Source organism: Prenolepis imparis, unplaced genomic scaffold, assembly GCF_030444845.1.
Source record: "Prenolepis imparis isolate NDT839.2.m4 unplaced genomic scaffold, iyPreImpa1.0 SCAF_7, whole genome shotgun sequence".
In the NCBI taxonomy this organism is placed as follows: Eukaryota; Metazoa; Arthropoda; class Insecta; order Hymenoptera; family Formicidae; genus Prenolepis; species Prenolepis imparis.
Window position 1 is genome coordinate 3,756,500 of NW_028141165.1, and position 21,814 is coordinate 3,778,313.

Below are 21,814 nucleotides of genomic sequence, written 5' to 3' on the forward strand. Positions count from 1 at the left end.
GGGGAAAATCGAAAGTGTTGCGTTTTGCCGGCCAACTGATCGACGTGACAAAGTTATGAATGCATGATACGTGAATTATAATAATAATAATAATAATAAAACGAATCAAACGCGACATCACACAGACACTCTCTCTTCCATATCTAATAATTACAGCAATATGTATATACATACAGAGAAATATATCGTGATAAAAAACGTGGCGAATATAAAACAATATATATCTACAATAAGAGATATATATACATAAGAGAGAGCAAAAATGCCCAAGGTGTGCACCAATCAGAATGAGAAGAGGATACCGTTCACTTTAAAATACCATAAAAGATAACTAACATTGTAACGTTAATTCTAACATAAAAAATATGTATATACGACAATTTAAGAATTAAATGAAAAAGATTTCAAGAGTAAAGTATTTCCTCATCTCATCGATGCAGCGCATGCTATCCAACATAAAAGTATTCACGATTACTTTTTGTTGTCATATTTAATACGCGACATAAACGCAGCAGTAATAATAATACGATTAAATATAGTAACAATAATAATTAAAAAAGTGAGCGGGTAATGATCGGTACTTAATTTTTTTCATTCAATTTTATAAATTTTTTCCCAAATATAATAATTTTTATCATCATTTTTAATTTTTATTTTCTTACACGCTCGCTTTCTTCAACGTATAATAATAATAATTACAGTGCCGATGTGGGCAACCAAAAATACAACCATAACGATAATAATTAATAATAATAATAATATATTAATGCCAAGAGAATAATAACGACAATAACAATGATGTAACAACAAAGAGGATAATATAATCATAACAATGAAAATTTCGAACATATCTCGATAGCAATGAGCGACAAATAGCGGTGCTTGGAAGAGAGGAATAGTTTTCTCGCCAAAGAAGAGAGGGATCGAGAAGGGAAAAATTGTTATATTGGAGTAAGGATTGACAAACTCCTTAGCGAAGGGACGTTGCGCTGTGCTGCGACATCGTTGTCATTAACGTAAGATAAGAAAGATGTGCGTGAGTAGTGCAGCATATATCCGGTTGCTTCTCATACATACACACGAATTACGCATATATTTACACACATATATATTTATTTGTTTTATATATATATAAATATATCTTTTCCGTCGTGTGTGAGAGTCCATCGGCCGCGTCTGTCTTCAGAGAAGAAGAGAAGGAAGAACAAAGAGAAGAGGCGAGACGCGTTTCTTTTCTCTTGCATCGGAGTAATCTTTGTTTTTGTTTTTTTTTTTTTTTTTTTTTACAGAATGCGCGGGATAGTGGTTGAGGTACTGATGGAGATAATGATTGTGCTTATAGTGATGGTGTGAATGGCGAGTGAGATGTGGACTGACGTCAGTAGCGCGAGCGAGCGCGGCGTGAGATCGGCACCGCGGCCGCTAACCTGATTCTGCTCCAGTTCGAGACACAGCATCTCGAGCTGCGATTGGAACCGGTCGCGTTCCATTGTCGTCTGCTTAATGTCCTCGTGCGCGCGTTCTAGCTCCTTCTTCAGCCTGGCAACATCCTGGCCGTTCTGCTGCGAAGGCGGCTGCTGTTGCTGCTGCTGGAGCTGCTGCTGCTGCTGTTGCATGGTGACCTGCATTTGTTGGATCTGCTGCTGATGCGCGTGCAACTGCCGCTCCGTCGTCTGTATCCGCTTCTGCAGCTCGCCGGCCTCGCGCTCAGCTGTGTCAGCTCGTTGACGTTCCGTCTCGCAGAGTTTCCTCCACTGTTCCAGCTGAGCGACGTCAGTCTGAGCCGTCTCGGGGCCGCGCGACGCCAATTGCTTCTGCAGCTCCTGGATCCGCTTCTCCGCCTGCTCAGCACGCTGTCGTTCCTTCTGTTGCACTTGTTGAACGTTCTGTACTTGTTGCTGCAGCCGCTGCACCTCGCGCATCTGTGCGTCGAGTACTTCTTTGGCGGCGCGATCGGGCGTCTGCGCGTGGGCCCGTTGCTGAAGACGACGGACCTCCTCGCGCTGACGCTCGAGTTCGGCCTCGTTCGCGCTCAACTCCTGCTGGAAGTTCACCAACATCTCCTGTGACTTCTCCAGCTGTATCACCAACTGATCGCGCTCAACCTGCAGCTGCTTCGCGTCCACCTCTAGCTTCTCCCTTATCTTTTCCGAATGCTTCTCCCGATTCTCCAGGATCGCTGCCATTTTGTCGCGATCGCGCTGCGCCAGCTGTAGTTCGTACTGCACTCGGGCGACCTCTTCGCCTCCGGCGATCTGTTGCTGCTGTTGCACGCGACGCAGTTCTTGACGTAACGCCTCGCGTTCCTCCCGCAGCAGTTGAACGTCCGCAGCGAGACGCTCGAGCTCCTTCTTGGTAGCTTCGGCGGCTTCCTGATACTTGCTAGTCTGCTGATGCGCCTTCTCAAGTTCCTTCGCTAGTCTACCGGCCTCTAACTCGACTTGATCGCGTGCCACGATAGCCTTGTCCAGACTGGCGCGCAGACGTTCTACCTCGATGCTCGCGCTCTCCGATCTCGTCTTACCCTCGGTCTGCATCAGCCGTTCCAGCCGTATGATCTCAACCCGCAGCTTTTCGTTGTCCGCTTCGAGAGCCTCCGCCCGCGATTTGATCTTATCATGCCGGTCACGGATCTTCTCGGCTTCGATCCTCGCGCGCTCGATCTCCGAGCGATTACGATCCTGCTGCGCCGAAGCCTTGCCAGTTTCGTCGCGCGCCCGCTCGAGCTGAAGCTGCGACTCGTGCAGCTTCGCCTCGAGCTCGACATTGCTCGACTGTGTCCTTTTCAGCTCGGCCTCGCGGCCCTCCAGCCGCTCGCGCAACTTGTCCACCTCCTGTTGTAGCCTACTACCCTCGCTCTGCCATTTTTCCTGCTCGTACTGGTATTTACCTCGCACGCCCTCCGCACGCTCCAGATCGGCGCGCAGCCTCGAGGCGTCCTGCTCGGCCTTCCGCGCGCGCTCGAGTTCCGCCAGCGCCTTCTCCAGACGGTCACGTAGCCGCTCCACCTCCAGCTTCGCCCACTCGTGCTCTTCCTTCTGCCGCTCCTGGCTTTCCTGGTACTTGCCGAAACGGGTCGCGTACCTCTCGCACTCTTCGCGAGAGCTCTCCGCCTCGGTGCGCAGCCGTTCCGCCTCGCCCTGCGCCTTCCTCACCTCGGTCTGCTGACGATCGTGCTTCTCGTACATCTTCTCGAGCTCAAGCTGCATACGCGCGAGCTCCTCCTGGGTCTTCTCCGTCGCCGCCTGCGCCTTGTTGAGCTGCGAGTGCGCGCGCTCCAGCTCGAAGCTGATGCGCTCGTTGTCGGCCACCACCTTCTCGCGTTCATTCTGCAAACGTCGCAGCTCGATCTGCGACTTCTCGTAACGCTCGCGCACCATCTCCAGATCGACGCTAAGCCGATCGATGCTCTCCTTCGATTTCTCGTCGTGCTCCTTGGTACGGCCGAGCTGCAACGCTGCGCGGTCGTACATCTCCTGGACCCGGGCCAGCTCCTCCTGGGCCTTGCGCGTCTCCTCGCGCGACTTGGCCGCCAGCATCTGTTGTTTCTCCGCTTCCAGCTCGAGCCGGTCCTTGTCCGCCTCCATCACGTCGATGCGGTTCTGCAGACGGTACACCTCGCTCTGCCCCCTGCCACATCGCCGTGAGATATTTAGCCTCGGAATAGCCTCTGCCTTTTTCGCTACGATCTACCTAATTTTCTATATTTGCGAAAATTCTATCAGCGTAAAGTTAAGATGCGTGCACAAAGTTAATTGGAATATTTCTTTTTGGAATATTTTTCTCTCTTTTTTTTACGATAATATTAAAACAAGTAAAATATTTTAAAGTATCGCTACGTTTACTGAACGTAACACTCGTTGGGATACACTCAAACCGATTGAGTTCTTCCGATGCAGATGTCTGCTAGACGTATTACCTATCGTATTTCTCCAGCATCTTCTCGAATTCCTTCGTGATGTTCTCCCGTTCCTCGTGAGCTTTATTCAAGGAATATTGAGCCTTCTCCTGTTTCTCCTTCAAGATCTGGATTTCAGTCAAAGCGTCGTCTCGTTCCAACTGTTTCACCGCAATTCCGAGAAAGAAAAAAGACATTTTATTTTTCTCTTTCACCATAACTTTTACAAAATAATACCTACATTAGTCCATAAAGCGAAGTATGCTTTATTATATGTAATGTACATACATATATACATTTTTTAAAGACATAGATAAAAATCATTAAAGACATAGATAAAAAATTTATCAACAAAGAGGCTAAGAGATATAAAACATAATGAATATAAAGAGTTAATTATTATTCTCACCGTCAATTTCTGATGAGTGTTGTGCGCCTTCTCCCATCTCTCTTTAACCAAGTCGAGTTCCGATAGTACGTTCTCCTTCTCGCGTTGCATTTTGCCAATCTGATTCTGCTGTATTTCTATTCTCTCATGCATCTTCTCCATTTCTTCCTGGAAGCTGTCCCTCTCCTTCTGTAGTCGTTGCATTATGACCTGAAGAAACAATCGTGACACGAGTCAAATTATTGACAATCGATTTATAAGTATATTATAATTCTTATGATTAATTATTTTTTTGACTTATACTCACTTGAGCCTTCTCGTATTTGTCCTGTAGTCGATCGACCTCGAGTTGAATCGCCTCTCGCTCTTTCGACATCCTCGTCGACTGTCCTAATGCCTTGTCAAGCTGGCTCTGTAGATTCTCAAAGTCGTAGTTCTGTTTCTCTCTCTCCACTTGCATCTACAGTAATTGTTGCGTCTTATATAGTTAAATCGATAAATAAAAAAAATATATATATATAAATGTAATTTAATAAAAGTCTCTTGATATACAGTTTCTTGATGTATAGAGAATTAAAGCTGAAATAAAATAATAAATTATTTTTGACTTGTTCGAAATTACTCACTCTACGAACTTCCGTCTGCGTCTTGTCGAGCTTCTCCTGCAGCTTGTCAACCTCGCTCTGCGTCTTATCCAAAATATTCTGTAACTTATCCTGCTGAAGTTGCGCCTTGCCGAGAGTAGCCTGTGTACGTTCGAGTTCTTCCTGCGACTTTTCGAGCTCGCCGATCGCCTTGTCCCTCTCGGCGTGAAGACGAGCCACGGATGCCTGTGCTCGATCGTATTCCTCCCGCAGACTCTCCTGTTCTCCTTGAGCATTCTCCAGCCTGGCCTTGAGCCTGTAAACCTCGCCTTGACTTTTCTCGACCTTGAAAAAAGATGAAAAGGAAAATTTCGCTGATGTCTTTCATCTCGCACATGTAATCAATTTAATCCAATCAGGAAAGTAGTCTTCGAGCAAATGCTTTTTCGCAATTTAATCGTATCACGGACGTATTGGGTAACATTTAAAAAAAATTGATCAACAATCTTTAAGGTATAAAAAAATCACAAAATTTTTTAAAGAAAAAATTAATGCATACTTTTAACATTGTTGAGAAATCTCTTTTTTATGTGCTCTTTATATGGCGGTACAGAGTTTCCCTCAATTACGAAGAAATTACTTGTAACACGAGACCGAAACTTTCCACGTCACAAAGATTTATCTTATTCATTCTTGTGACACTCTTTATTCCCCGTCGTTAACTAATGTCTTCGCAAGAATCGCGCGACGAAGCTCAACGGCGAGGCAAGCAAATGTGAATTTAAGCACACCGTTCAGCCGTGTTCCTTCCATGTTCCGAACGACTGATATGGTAATGCGCGCGAGCAATTTTCCAGTCACTTAAGCGGCGGAATTGTTACTCCGCTGCCGGTTGCAGGACGGAGGCATGATTGGAAATTGGATCCTATTGGAAGTATATAGATAGCTCGATGGGGAGAAAAGAAGGACGAAGAACGAAGAAGAAGGAGACGAAGCAGGGGAGAATTTTAAGATAGATGTTACGGGACGTGTTTGAATCGATCCACGATTAAAAGCGACTGTAAATACGCGACTACCGATACGGACTAGGTCCTCGAGGAAAGTGCTCGTCGAAATGGAACTGCCGAGTCGTGGTCCAAAAGCGGACCTTTAGTCGTCCATTAATAGACCGCCGACGTGTGCTCCAGCAAAGTAGTTCAGGTTACTTCTGTGCCGATCAATCGATAAGCGCTGTAATTGGCGTATAAATAGCGCCAGAAATCGAGAGATATGCTTCAGGCTGTCGCGAGATCGAAATGCTCCGAAAGAGAGCTTCGTCTCTTTCGCGATTTAGGACGAGAGATATTTTCATATTCCCGTAAATAACGATTGCTATTAATGTACGAGACATTACCTTGACAGATTAAACTTTAGCAACCTTCGTACAAAAGTTGCAAAATGTTTAAAATATCTCTCAATGTTTGATACATTTATTAGCAACGCGTTTCGAATATTTATTTAATATAAAAATTTTTATATCGTGTTATAAAGAGACAATGTATTGTACCATAATAAAATTAAAAAAAAAATAATTACCTTCTCTTGCAGAGTCGCGGCCTCGGCACGCGCCCTTTCATTGTCCGCTTGAGTGACCCTCAGCTCCGCCTGGGCTCTTCTTAATTCACCGGCCGATTTGTCGGCCCGTTCCTGAATGCGCTCCATTTCCTGGGACGAATTCAGGGTGCCCCTGCTGTATCCCTGCGATCGTTCTATATCGTGTCGCAGCCTCTCGTTCTCGAGCTCCAGCCTAGCTAGCCGCTGCTTTGCCGCCTCCCAGTCCGCGCCGCTGCGCCCGACCTCGGACGCGGCCTTGTCCAGCTCGGCCTTGCTCTTGCCGAGCTCGGATTGCGAGCTTTCGAGCTTCGCCTCCAGCCGGTCCTTTTCCGCCTGCGCTCGTTCCAGACGAGCGCCCAATTTCTCGACCTAGCGTTAAACGCATAGACATTTGTTAGTGACAATTATAGTTGTAGTTAGTGATAATCACTGGCGGATCCTGGGGATAACCCCCCCCCTTGCAAATTAAAAAAAACAGTTTTGCTGAATTTGTTTAAAAAATATAAATAAAGAAAAACAAACATTAAAGAGCTATCAACGTCAGGATCCGCTAGTGTATATATGTAAGTATAAGATACACTGTAAATTATACTCATTACACATTCAAGGAGTTAAGTATAGATTAAGTCTGATGAGTATAATTTACAGTGTATCTTATACTTATATATATATATATATATAAAGAATTTCGCCTAATTATTTTCGTGCATGAAATTATCTCATCATTTCGTCCTATGTCTGACTTAATCTACACTTAACTCCTTGAATGCGTAATGAGTATAATTTACAGTGTATCTTATACATACATATTGTATATATTATATAGATATAAAGAATTTCGCCTAATTATTTTCGTGCAACGAAATTATCTCATCATTTCGTCTTATGTCTGACTTAATCTACAGTTAACTCCTTGAATGCATAATGAGTATAATTTACAGTGTATCTTATACTTATATATATATATTTATTTTATATATATATTTTATATATATATTATATATATATATATATATATATATATATATAAAAGTATAGGATACACTGTAAATTATACTCATTACGCATTCAAGGAGTTAACTGTAGATTAAGTCAGACATAGGACGAAATGATAAGATAATTTTGTTGCATGAAAATAATTAGGCGAGAAATTCTTTATATCTATATATATAATATGTATATATATATATATATATATATATATACACTGGCGGATCCTGGGGGGAGGGGGGGTTAAACCCCCCCTTGCAAATTAAAAGAAACAGTTTTGCTGAATTTGTTTAAAAAATATAAATAAAGAAAAACAAACATTAAAGAGCTATCGACGTCGTTGATCCTGGAATAAAAACTAATCATGAAACCAAAAATATTAAATAAAATAATTTTGCAAACCCCCCCCCCCCCCCATTATCGACGTCAGGATCCGCTAGTGATGATAATTATAGACCACCTTTAGATAATGCGTTATTTTTTTACTTGCATAATTGATAAAGCATATAAACGTGTAATAGAGATATAAAATTTACTGTATTTATATATATTTTGCAAAACATTATTATATAAATTAAATTAAGCTGAATAAATTTGGAGAACAGTTTTGTATGTTTATTGCATCTTGTAAATATTCTCGTTGGCTTTATTTATTTATTACGGCAATTTCTCGTTATCTTAATTCAGTCTATTTTTCTGAGCAAACGATTTAACTCGCAAAAAATGTATTACAAATCTTTCCCGTTTAGCTTTCCGCTTAATCTCACCTCAGACTCCAAAGTATGTATCTTCATTTTATACTCGGCGAGCTCTCTCTCGTGCAATTCCCTCTCCTCCTGCTTCTCTTGCTCGGCTCGATCTCTTTGCTCTCGTAATTGTGCCATTTGCTTCTCTTTATCCCCGATCGCCTCCTCAAGGCTGCTAAGTGCACCCTCGCTACTGCAATGATGCGCCTGCATTGCCGTCAGCCTGGCCCTGGCCATGTCGACCTGATTGTCCTTCTCCTTCAGCAGGTCCTCCAGATTCTCAATCTAAAGTCAACAACAGACTTTATAGTAATAAGATAAGGAATGCTATCTTATTTATCAGTCGGTTTGTTAGTACGAATGAAAATACTAATTTGACTTTTGTGTAAAGAGATGATACTATCTTTTGTTTGATAATTCGAATAATTTGATTTTTCTACGAGATTAATCTACGATAAAGTCAAATGTCAAAATGTTATGAAAAACTTTAAGTGTTACGTTTGTATTATGTCAGTATAGTTAATTATTATATATTTAAAATGACGTAGAAAGATAAATTGGTACATCGCGCGATTATACTACATTTAGAAAATTAAATTTGGGACAATTTTCATGTGAATCGTGAATTCGATGCGTTATCGGTTAATCGCTGCGTAGCTAATGAAGTCCTGGGAGACATCAATAGGATTGTTAATTAACATAAATTCACGTCATCACCTACCTGCCAACGTATTTTCGTCGGTCTTCTTTTATTCACATAATCATACTCGGACATCATCGTAACGACAGGCACGCTAATGTAAAAATAAATACGGTGCTTGTGTCAAAGCAAATAATAAATTCTATAAATAGCATACGTAACATAAATATGATAATTATAACACATAAATAATAATAACACAACAAGTGACGCGATTGAACAAATTAAATATATAAATTGCAACGCAACTTATACACATACAAGCACATGTAATATAATTATACGATAACGTTGAATAAAATAATTTACTATCGCATCTATTAATTAAATAATAAAAGAATTAAGAGTGAAAGGAAAGGATCTAGGATATTTTATATTTTATCAATTAATATCTTCTCTCTTGTACATAACATAACAAAATAATCGCAAGTAATCGCAATTAACAATAACATAAATTTTGTATTCACGTACAAAATAATATGTTCACCAATTAATAATACCAGAACATAATGCAAACTCGTACTTATAAGTCATAGGATAAGTTTTCTGTTCGCCCTCCTATGAATCTACTGTTCGTCCTTTTATGAATCTAATTTTCTCGCTGTCGCAAAAGAAAAAATTCTAGAAAGGGTAGGATAAAAAAAATAAAAGGGAAACATAATTATGCAAACAATATTTTATCGTTTATGAAAGGCAGCGAAAGGAGGTGGTGCGAATTAATACAGAAACGAGGTGCGACGAAAAACGCTGCGGGCGCAAACACAGTGCAAACGCAACGTAACGTTCTCGTAAACTGCATTTGCGCCCGCGACTACTGTACGTACAACGACTAGCAAAAACATTACAAGAAACGTCATATAAACGCGCGCGCGCGCGCACATCACATGCCGTCCGAATCGACGGCCGAATTTCCGACACTCATGCGCATTCTCTCTCTTTCTCTCCATCGGGTTGCAACATATCATTCGGAGGGTGAGAGATTGTATTAACACATCGAGTACACGTTTCGCTCTTTCTCAGTCAATTAGTGCTCGGTACTTTACGCGAGTACGCAGGGATGTGCGCCCCTAATCCGGAGATCTACGTCTGTCCCGTCAAAACGTGAGAGCAAGCAGGCGAGACCTTTGTCGCGCGTTCATAAAGCTGATGAAGCGATAATCAAGAGCAAAGACTCTGTCAAAGCAGGTTTAAAATCACTTTCGTACGAGCAAAGGGCTGAAAAAACTGTAGTATGTTTCTGTTATAGCGTTTTCTACACAGGCAATTAAAATAGAATTTTATAGAATTTATTGATTTGAAAATGATTAGAATTGCAAAATCAAGTATAATGTATGATTTTGATTCATCACGTTTTCATTCTTTGGTCGATACACTATTTTTTTCACATCTTTCTTTCATATAGATGTTATTAATTATATTATTAATAATTAGGCCAATTTCGCTTGACGTCAGAGATGTAAAATATATTCTTTTCATGGGACATACGCGAGGTTCTCTCGTCTTACAAGTACATCCTGGTCGTCGCACATGCGATCGATACCGATACTGAATTACGTTACCCAGTGTCAGCACACGTACGTCATCCCTCGTGGGATCAGCTCCTGGAATTTCCTCAAAGAGCCGATTGCAATTCACGAGGCGATTGATTGAATTCGTACTCGTACTCATGCGCATTCCGTATCTTTACTGTGTGGGAGACAGTGTCGATTCCAACCCTTTTGTCCCGAATTATTTTCACGTTAAAATACAAATACAATAGATTTTCTACCTTTTTTTGACAATATTATTTCTCTTTTCTCTTGATATATTATATTGAGACGAAAGGGTTCATCAACATATAATGTGGATTATATTTCCTGATACAGATTATTATGTAAGTTTTTTCTTGCAAATATAGCTTTCTAAAATAAATAAATAATTTTCTCAAATAATTTTTTGTGATAATCAAGACGATACACGGATATTATTCTATTATTTAATTTTTTATAATTTTTTGTGCCGACTTTTTCATTCACATGCAAAAATAAGGTAAAGATAACACTATCTATTATGCAAGGGTACGTTGCAAGCATGATAAGATTTCTATTGTTTCAGGAAAGATAATGAAGAAAAAGATATACGATAATAAAAATCAATATTTTTAAAATAACAAACAATTAATTTCATCGGCTCGCAATCCGCTCCGTATTCGAGGTAAATATTTCCCTAAGCGCTAATTGACTCCTACGTGATAAGAAAATACACTTCGCCGGACTGGTCCGCTTTTGCGTTTGCGTCTCTCCTTAAATGTAAGACCAAACACTGCCGTGGGCGATAAGGAAATTCATTTCATCGCGAAAATTGTCTGCTTCGTGCCGGCAATCTTCTCGCATAATGCTCGCCCGTTCCGAGAGTTATGAATCGCGATGAAGCGCGACGGGATTTCTCGATGAATATAAAAGTGCGGGCGAGTCCGTGCGAGAACGGTCGTATTGTGGAAAGCGGACGAAAAAGTGGATGAAGGTAAACGAAAGCGGTATGAAAATAGACGAAGCCCTTCGAAGATCGCTACTCCAGCGAGGAAGTTCGAGCAAAGTAAAAAAAAGTAAAAAAAAAAGATGAGAGAAAGCTTACCTTGCGCTGCAGAACGTTGATCTTGCGGTCCTTGATGTCCATGTGATCCTTGATCTCGGTCAGCTCGGTATTCATGCGATTGCGCTCCTGTTGCGCCTGCATCGCCACCTGCGTCTTCTTCTCGATCATCCGGTTCTTCTCCTCGAGCCGCTGCCGCATCTCCTCGACCTGCGGGACGCGCACATATTCAAATTTTCAGGGCTGATTGTGAGAGTAAAAGACGGCTTCGCCCTGGGTCCGATACGGGAAGGAAAGCCTTTAGGCGAGTCCAATCCGGAATATTCAACGCGCAATACGTCCGACGCACGAACACGCGAAGCGCCGCGACGCGACGTCGAGATCGCGGGTGGAGAGGCGAGAAGAGAGAAGCTCGACCCAGTTTTCCGCAACGGCTTGGCCTTCCTCTCATCGTCGGTGGTCTCTCCCGGACACGCAAATTGCTGCAGCTTTAACTTGACTCCCGACTCGTCGGACCAATTTGTCAAACAGCTGATCGAAATCTCACGTGTCGATTATACTTGAGCCCTTTCGAAAGTCCCTTGGCTTAGAAAGGCTCTTCCAAAGGTTTAGGATGTTTCTCTCTTCTCCCTCTTCGGAATTTGTCTTACGAGATTAATCGAAAATGATTTTCTTCAAGTCTTGGTCTTTGCTTGATGTTTCGTGAATAATTTCAAAGTAAAATTTTAAAAAGGTAGAAATAAATCAAGTATATTTTAGTCTTCATTAAATTTCGCGATTCAAAGCATTTTACAATTACATCTTGCACAATATTTAAAAACGAGAACTCTGTTTCTGAATTGAAAACAAGGGTAAATTTGCGTTGAAAATTCTTCTCGCATCGATAATCGTTCTAAAATTCATAAGTCTTACGTGAGTTGAGTCAACATTTTTTATCACCTCGTTCAAATTCGATTTCGCAGCTTTGTCCTAGTTTTCCTTCACGTTTTGCTAGACTATCGACAAAAATTTTCAAGCCTCTTCATTCGTTCTGGCTTTTACGGGCTTTTCTAAAAGAACTCGTAAAGGTTCGTAAGGGCTTGCAAAGGCTGAAAAAATTGACCCGACTTCTTCATTTAAGACCACGATCTCGTATGCACGTTTTCGGGTAATGGCATTATAGAATAAATACAGTATTTCACTGTTCCCACATGGTTGGAGAATGTATTCGACGAACATCTGAATTTCGGAGGTGCGGTTAGAAATTTGGTATCGATTGCGGTCGCGTTCTAGTTCCGAATCGGTGTGACAGAAAACAATAAAATCAGTGGTAAACTTGTTTACCGAAAACATATTTGGCAAAAATCCTATCCTTTTGAATTCTCATATGCATTCAAAAACTTGTCAAAAACTTTTGCAGTTTTGGACAATTGTTCTCTTTGAAGGCAGAAAAATAGATCTTCTATGAAAAACGAGACGTACAATGGCAAATTTACTTTCAAGCTCGAACTCTCTCCAAATATAAGATACAAAATAAAAAATCATAAATAATTATAATACAAAAGAAATATTTCTTTCTACATTAAAAAAAAATCACTTTTCTTCAGTAAGAGATTCAGAAATCATTCTATAATTTTACAACTTTATCTTTCAAAGTGAAAATAAGAGCAAATTGAACTTGTACTCACATCGGCCTGCAGCATATTATAATGCTCTTCCTTGGCGCAGAGAGACTCCTTGAGCACGGCGATGTGCCTCTGGTAATCCTGGTGTTGCTCCTCCAGCGTCTTCATCTTGGCCGACATCCCCAGCAGCTCTTGGTCCCGTCGCTGCACCTCCGTCCGAAGCTCGTCCAGCTGCGAAAAGATTCGTCGTCCAGGAGAGGATCAGTCCCTGTGCCCCGACCGTCTTGGCGACGACGATGACGACGACAACAGACGGTGTAACGACGACGGCGACGAGCGACGGCTCTCCGCCATGCGACCGAGTACGACGACGGCGAAAACGGTCTCATAAGGATACTTTTCATAAGGACAAAACCGTAGCGGTGGGTTCGCTTAGGTTTGAAGTCGAGCAATCGATGACGGAAAAATGAAAATTTTCAAATAGAGTCTGAAGATGTTAGAACAAGTTGTCATAGAGCTGTCACGAGTTTTGTTATTAATTAGAAAAATTTCATCACGTTCGGTCACACGAGACCGTTTAGATTTTTTAGTTTAATAAATAATTATCGCAATAATCTCTCACGATAGAAAATAATTTTCTATGCTTTCATACAATTACTTTCTCGCCTGTTTCATCGCGCGCGGTGTATATCTTAAAATATTCCTGATCCAAATTGCGCGCGAAATTGGTTTCCGAGCGAACAACCTTGCGGGATATAACCACCACGAAGTTACTTAATTGCCGTTGGACTTTGACACGAGCTGTTCTTGAGAAAAAGATTGAGATTACTTTAATTAAAATTACGTCGACGCGACGTGGCGGGAGAAGATCGAACCGGCGAGAAGTTTCCATGTCGTGGATTAAAAATAAAATCGCATTTTGTTGCATCCTGTTTTGATCCCACCGCTATTTATCTTTCTTCGTTCGCTTTTCATGCGTCTTTCTCGATTCTCGATCGTATGAAGGTTGTATGTACGAACTATTACAATCGTGACCTAATTATAAAGTCAAACAAGAAGCTACGTAAGCGAGTACCCCAGTTTCGGTCAGATCTAAATTCAACAATTGTTCGCGATTCCTCGAATTTCAAACTCAGATATACACACAAAGAGAAATTTATTAATAAATTTTTCAACTTTGAACTTAAAGTTTCTTTTCTCTCGCATCTAATTGCGCTAATCGTGGTTAACTAACTTTCATCTACGGCTAAAACTATAATCTAAAAAGGGAAATCTTTCGTTGAGTTAGTTAACCCGTCGAAGTTGATCGACTTAATTGACCAAACTGGCAGCCTCGATTATATTATACAAATTTTCCGGGTATATAATAGAGAGGACAAAAATAACAAAGGGGGAAAAGACATCGTCGTCGTACTCGGATAGGATTTGTACGAAGCATGCAGCGTAATCGATGCAAACGATACAAAATCACGAACAGTGTTTTTTGAGAGTGTAAAAAATATACATATATATTTTTATATATATAAGTAAAATTTTATATATATATTCATATATAAGTATATTGTATATATGCACATGTGTATAGAGCGAAGTGTGATGGAGACAAAATGACACAGAGTGGGAATAAGGGAGATAATCTCTCGGAGGTACAGATATTCAGGATCTGTCAATGTCAATGTGTCTCTCTTATTTTCGTGTACGTACCTACGCTCGTCTCATCTACTGATGTTGTCAGCAGGCCGTGTGAATGGAGCTCGTCGCGACATTTCGCCGTTCGCAAAATCTCGCCATGATCTCGAAGCAGAGTCGTAACATACGTAACAGCTACTACTAAGCTAAGCTAATCACTAATCTAAATAAAGAGATCCTCTTTGAGTGTCGCAAGAATTAATGGTTTTAAAATCGAAAGGAATGTTAGAGAGAGAATTTAATTGAAAAATAATAATTAATTAAGTTAATTAATAATAATAACAATATTTATAATTAATAAAATAAGATTAATAAAAATTTTTGTTTTAAGGCAATTTATTCTAAACAGTATGCAATGTTAGCTTTAGATCTTTCAATATGAGTAAATAAATTTAATTTTCCAACAGTATCTTTTCAAATTTTTATTTTCTTAATAAATAATGTTATTGCGATATATTTTTCTGATCTTTCAAAATATTTTGTATTTTTAGCCAAATATTTTTTCCACTGCTTAGAATTTTTCCAACTGTTTTCTTCCATTGTATAACAACATATTTTTTTTACTTTCCGTAAAATAAAAAATATGACTTTAGATGCAAGAAAAAGTATTCTAATTAAATGCGAAAATTACGAACACAGTAAAGATAGAGGACCTCTGTCATGCGTTTCGTATTACATTTAATCAAGGCACCAGAAGAGAAACGAGCGATCGATATTTCTTTTCTCAAACGTGAGAATATCGGAGAAATCTACATTTCTGCATAAATCCATTTGAGAAGAGAAATTCGAAAAATCAGCTCGTTCTCGTCCAGCATCCAGCTATCGATTAATCGACAGCGACTGTCACGGCATTTATTACGGCGGCAATTATCGCCCCGCGTCGATCTTTCAAAATTCCAAATCATCGGCGAAGTGACGAAGATCGGTCACTTCGTCACTACAACGACAATGACATCTACGGTGATCATCTACGGTGTCACTAAGCCGCACACACTCACACTCACACACACGCACATGACGATACTGGAATGATAAAGCGGAGGTGAACGAAAGTTCTTCGTTCCTTTCGCTCTTCCGACAAAGGGCTTGACGATTGATCTTATGAGTTTGACGAGTGAGAGTCTGGAAGAGTGACGGTCTTTCTCTAAGGAACCACATCGAGGTTTCGTCTAGAGACCGGTGTGTAGTTTTTACGTGAGATGCGTGAAATATGATGATTGCGACACAGTCGGTCAACGATTCACGCCAATAGAAAGACAGAGAGAGAGAGTTTGAGACAGAGACAGAGAAAGAGATATACAGAGTAACAAGTACAGTGACTACGGTATACATCGAGACACTCCGTTACGTAATACGGTAATCATGTAGATGGAAACGGAGGGGGAATAAGGGTGGCTCGGAAGAGCTTCTTGGGCGGGTGAAGAATTTCCTTACCTCCTCAGAAAGCTAGAATATTGGGGCACCACGTTTAATAATGCTTCGCTCACCACGAAGGCTGTCCAACTCCGCTATTCCTCTTTTCGATGAAACGTCCGCTCGTTATATGTTCGTTATTTTAGGTGTTCCAGAATTTTTCTCATCTTAATTATTAACATAGATTCGTCGGTGAATTAGGAGTTGATTTTCCATTCGAGAAATTTTTCAACTTCGTATTTTTTTTTATATATTGCATTTTATATATTTCATTAAATATCTTGATAATCAAATCTTTAATTATATAAAATAGTAAAAGAATCGAATTCACTTAAGTGGATTATATATAAGTTTATATATATTTCACGAGAAATTCTTCTTTTTTTATCAATTTTATTTTAATTATGTAAAAATCAATTCCAAATTAATCAACAAATCTAATCGCTAAAATTAAGATTAGAGAATTTCGAACACTCTTATATAATTTAACAAGCATGGTTTAATTAAAAGTTATTATTAGTAGTTTCACTAATTTCCATTTAATCGAATTTTTAAATTTCCATTTTTAATTATTTTCGAAATGTGAAATTAATAAAATATATGATTCATTATCAATTTTTCTGATTGTAAGAAGAATTCTGCGGAATTGAAGACTGCCATTTATTGCTGACTTATCGCTAACTTAGCTTTATCTTAAATTCTAGTTATACCTTAAGGTCTATCGGCAAAAAGTAGCATTTGGTTCATCTACGAGTCGTATTATTAAACATGTCATCTAATTTTTTTTTGTTATTTGAGAATAACGAAAGCAGATTTGTATATTATGAAAACGTTATTACGATATCAATTTTATTTTCTTCCAATTAACACAATGTAATCGCGAAATGAGAGAAAACGGTACTCACAAAACAATTTTTGTAGGGTCTATCTTATGTTTAACAGAGAGTTTAAATACTTGCCTAAAATGTTTGCATTTCTTTAAATATCAATGAAAAAAATACATTTAACTCTTTTATTGTAATATATTTTCATCAAGAGTTTCGCATACAATATACGCTTTAAAGATAGACCCCAAGAAATGTCCAATATAAACTGGAACTGAACCTTGTATTTATAGATAGCTGAGACTAGCTTCCTCACGATGGAGGAAATTTATCCCGATGAGATCCGTAGACAAACCGAATGATCCTCCCCGTCTTCTGTAGACGGGCTGCCGAATTAACGGGCTCTCCCGACAGGTAATCCGACGTTCGTGGACCTTCGCGGACGATGATCGTGGTCGTATGTCTTATGCGCACGTCCACGTGCGTCTTATTCGCCGAACGGGACGACAGAGCTACATTTGCGGATGCACTCTCTGCTTGCGCGTGCAGCATGCATACAGCGCCTCGAGAGCGAGGTCGGCGAGGGTGTAATCGAAGGGAACTCGGGGTAATAAGGCATGCGTCTCGCTAATTACGACACCAAGGTCTCTACGGAAAAGACGGGGCGAAAAAGAAATAGGGGGAGATACAACTCAAGGGAAGGGCTTGACGAAAACGATGACGGCGGGATTAGCTTCGTATACTTGCCGATGTTGAGAGCGAGTCGCGCGAACGTTTGCGCTTTAGAACGACGCGCTTCTCTCGACGATGATCCTCGATGATCGAAAAAATGATGACATCGCGAGCGAACGGATAGGAATATCGATTCGATTGATGAATCGCGAATCTCACCGGGAGAGTTTGAACGATCGTTCGAGATAAAAGCGATGCTGGACGAATGAACTCTCGCGCCAATTCGTCCTTTCGTGCTATAATATAAATCTTTTGGAATTCTTTAAAATGATTTTTTGTATACTATAATATAGATTCTGTAGACTATAAAATATTTTTACAATGCATGTATAATTTTTAATAATTTGTGCAGATCAAGATTGATCGAGATAATTGGTCTTGAATTCGATCAACGAAAGGACGACATCGTGAAGAGGCTCGACGAATATCTCGGCGACTATCAATGATATAAAGATGACGACGATAGCGACGTGAACGATGATGAGTGACTGCTGCGCGATGACGTACACTATATCCACATAAACTCCTAACGACACATGCAACATGCTGGACCTAAGTTCCCATGCGAGTTGCACGATTTCGAAGAGAGACGATAATGATCATTATGAGAGCTATCGATCGATCTATATGTCGTGCGATGATTCTCGCTCGTGTATCCCTTAACTAATTTGTGACTCGATGATTATGAAGAGATGAGAGCACGAATCCGAAAGAATGATCCCGTGGCGACGCAACGATCTGCATCGAATCTGAATCAAGCGATCCAGATTTAATGATGCGAAACTGATGAAATTATCGATGATTATAAATGCTTTCTACAGTGATATCAATTATCGTTGAATCGAAGGCTATGATTGCTGAATTTTGTAGCATTCTAACATAAGATGACGAGATGAGACAAAGAATATGTAATGCGTGACTTAATGAATTCTTCATGATCGATCGTTTTTCTCGTGTCGCATGGGGAGTATTATATCGATGATTGTGAGTCGATGTGAATTAGATGCGTTCTTCTCTTAAACGAGACAGGAAATTAGCTAGGAAAGGCTAGAGGAAAGAACGTGAAGAGTATTCATGAGTAGGAATGTCATTTCCTGTTTTTTTCTTCCTTTTTTCTTTTTCTTTTGTCATGATTGTCATGATAATATGGTGTAGAAGATTGTAAATTATCTTCGTTATTGTTGATGTTGTATTCTTGATCGATTAGATAAAAGATAGAAAAAAACTGAGATAATCTAAATGTCTGATAACTTCGTTGATATGATTAATCGGCTGGATGATTAAAATTAAAACATAAATTTTCGACGAAAGTGGTTTACCAATACTCGACTCGCATGTTGGGATTTTTGCGTTTGGAATGCAAAATGCAGTTGTCTCATCCGCGAATACTCGACCTGCGCAAACAAATTTACATCCACCATTTAACTTTTTTATGGATTTATTTTATTATTTTTTGTCCGAGACGAATATATAAGGAAAGAAAATGTTCTCTAGTCAGCGCGCAAAGCCTTTGTGTCATAATTCCATTTTAAACTGTAACTTTGGAATTATGATATTATTAGCAATATTAAGCCTTAGGCAAAAATAAGAATTACATAATTTCCCAATTAAAATTATTTTCTGAAATAAATATCAATGAAATATTTAATTATTTAGAAATATAAATATATATATATGTATATGTGTATATATATATATATATATATATATATATATATATATATATATATAGATATGTATATTTCATTTGAGCTTTTTTTAAGAAAAAAAATGCCGTTTCTCCAAGAGAGTTTTATGCGATACTAATTATAAAATATTATTATTGTTATAAATTTTGACTGAAAAATCGCGGTTCAGAGTGAAACGAGCTGCAATGGATGTGTCGTTGCGATCTACAGCCAAAAGAAAGTAAATAAATAAATAAAAAGAACTAAATGATCTCTCTTCTCCTTTACGCGTGATCCATCAGGGTGGTTCCTCCGTAGCATCCGCCAGGGTCTTGAACCTGCTGAGGATCTTAAGAAGGATCAGTTTCCGCAGAAAATCGCGTGAAAACAAGCGGAAACAAAAGGTTGACAGCGCGCGAAAACACAAACTCGCTTCCTTGCCTTTTTTTTTTCTTCATCACATTATTATTATCATCATCATCAGCATTATCATCATCATGTACGGTGACATAACAGTTTTCATAATTATAGTGCCGGTTTTTCGGTCATCGCGAGAGCGCATATTCGCTCGTCTCCCGTCCGGGAGGAGGCGCAAAGTCCGAAGAGGACCGTTTCGTTTAAAGCTTTATTAAAGACGAGGCTGACCTTGCGAGCGTGTGAAGCAGTCGTCCCCAGGACGGCGTTTCGGTTTTCGCATGAGATCGCGGAACGTCGCCGGGGCGACGAATGAAAAATGTCCGTTGTCGAAGAGAGGGAAAAAATCGGTCTTTCCCTCTCCCGAGAGGAATCGTCCTCCCGGATCCCGGTCGTCGCGGTTCCATCCTCGAGACGATGTGGGGAACCCTCCCCCAGGTGTTTTATGGAGTTTTGGGTGAGAGGAATGGGAAATGGATCGGTCAGGGTATACCCGGCTCGACCACCGCAACCACATTTTGCGAACGTTGCAAACCGGATGCGATTAATCGCGTTAATTAGTCGACGTCCAGCTTCCGAGAGAAGTGATCGTCGTAGATCTTCGCGCGTTATATAATCGAATGTTTGCCGATACGACGCCTTACGATCTTACGCGGTAGAAAAATAAGGATTGTCACAACCTCGGATCGGCCTCGGCTGTCCGCCTCGGCGAGCGGGAACATTTTGAGTGTGATATGTTTGGAACAGAACGTGCGTCATCTCGAGAATCATCGATGATAAAAACTCGACTCGATTAATGTATTATTCGTCTATATTTAAGCCAGGTATAGCCCGTAACACACACGTATATATTATTTGGATGTGTTCGAGAGGGAAAAGGGTTTAGGAAGGAGACTGGATGCAGAGTTATATATAAATCGCTGTGAGCTACGAAAATATACCGGCGCAAGCTTCAGATATAGACTTTTTTTTTGCTTACCTACCTACCTACACACGCATCGTACACGCACACGCATCTCTTCACATTATCGTATATATATTATATTTTTTTTATACAAGTATGTGTGTGTATGTGTATAAGTGTTATTATATATATATATATATTATATATTTATATATAGACGTAATTCTCTGTACGTCCCATTCAATTAATTTATCTCTTCCTCTCTGGTAATCTCCATTTTCATCATCTTCGGTTTCTCGCATCCGCAAACAATGTCAACATTCGTATAATCGATATTTCTTCAACAACGTCCTCGTAAATTCGCGATCTAAGGCCTAAGGATTTGAGATACGCATGGTTTTCTAACCACGTTGCAATATATATATAGAAACTATCGAATTATATATAGATATATGACTTTCTCGTTGACTTTCTCACTGCGGGATCGCATCCGGAATCCTCGCGTATCAATAAATCTCCCTCTTGTTTCGCGCCTCTTCGACGACGCTTCCTCATACAATATCGATATTCAGTATATGCTCTCTAATATTCGGAATATTAAAATTTTTTTCTGGATACATATATCCAAGATATCTCCGTCGAATTTATTAGATATTTTGCATATAATATGTCGCAGTATCTAAATTTCTAAAAGTTTATTATAATTTAACTGTTATTAATTTGCACGTGAAAAAATGTATTTATACAAAATAGATTTTAGATAATTCATATAACATCGAACACATTATTTGTGTAATAAAATTTTAATAAAATAGATATTAAATGCTATTTATATAATTTATTAATATAACAATTACTTAATTTATTAATAACAATTTCATAATTTTCATAAAGAGATCAATTTCATAAAGAGATATAATAGCGATATTAAGAAGAAGATATATTAACAAAAGGCGAGAAACCTATACATCGATTGATTTCTCGATATTCAAGAATATCCTTTCGACGTCTGACTATATCGGTCCCAGTTCCACTTATCCGCATCGCGGAAGCGGTTAGCCTTCCTCTCTTGTCCTCTGAAGGAGCATTACCAGAAG

General features: G+C 39.7%; 1 protein-coding gene across 9 annotated transcripts in view; it reads right to left on the reverse strand.

Moving 5' to 3' along the window:
- Window positions 1-21,814, reverse strand: part of Brp (ELKS/RAB6-interacting/CAST family member bruchpilot) — a 76,050-nt gene that overhangs the window by 13,197 nt on the left and 41,039 nt on the right. For 6 of the 9 annotated variants that reach the window (XM_083042066.1, XM_083042067.1, XM_083042070.1 and 3 more), the window contains 9 exons: window positions 13,138-13,305; window positions 11,513-11,680; window positions 8,221-8,484; window positions 6,446-6,832; window positions 4,913-5,215; window positions 4,594-4,746; window positions 4,308-4,496; window positions 3,920-4,059; window positions 1,428-3,630 (listed from right to left, as the gene is read on the reverse strand). In XM_083042066.1, the coding sequence (XP_082898192.1) occupies window positions 1,428-3,630; window positions 3,920-4,059; window positions 4,308-4,496; window positions 4,594-4,746; window positions 4,913-5,215; window positions 6,446-6,832; window positions 8,221-8,484; window positions 11,513-11,680; window positions 13,138-13,305 (3,975 nt within the window). Of the gene's footprint in view, window positions 1-1,427; window positions 3,631-3,919; window positions 4,060-4,307; window positions 4,497-4,593; window positions 4,747-4,912; window positions 5,216-6,445; window positions 6,833-8,220; window positions 8,485-8,920; window positions 8,994-11,512; window positions 11,681-13,137; window positions 13,306-16,197; window positions 16,210-19,051; window positions 19,127-21,814 lie in introns of those variants that run through there. The other 3 variants (XM_083042068.1, XM_083042069.1, XM_083042073.1) reach the window with 3 other exon arrangements.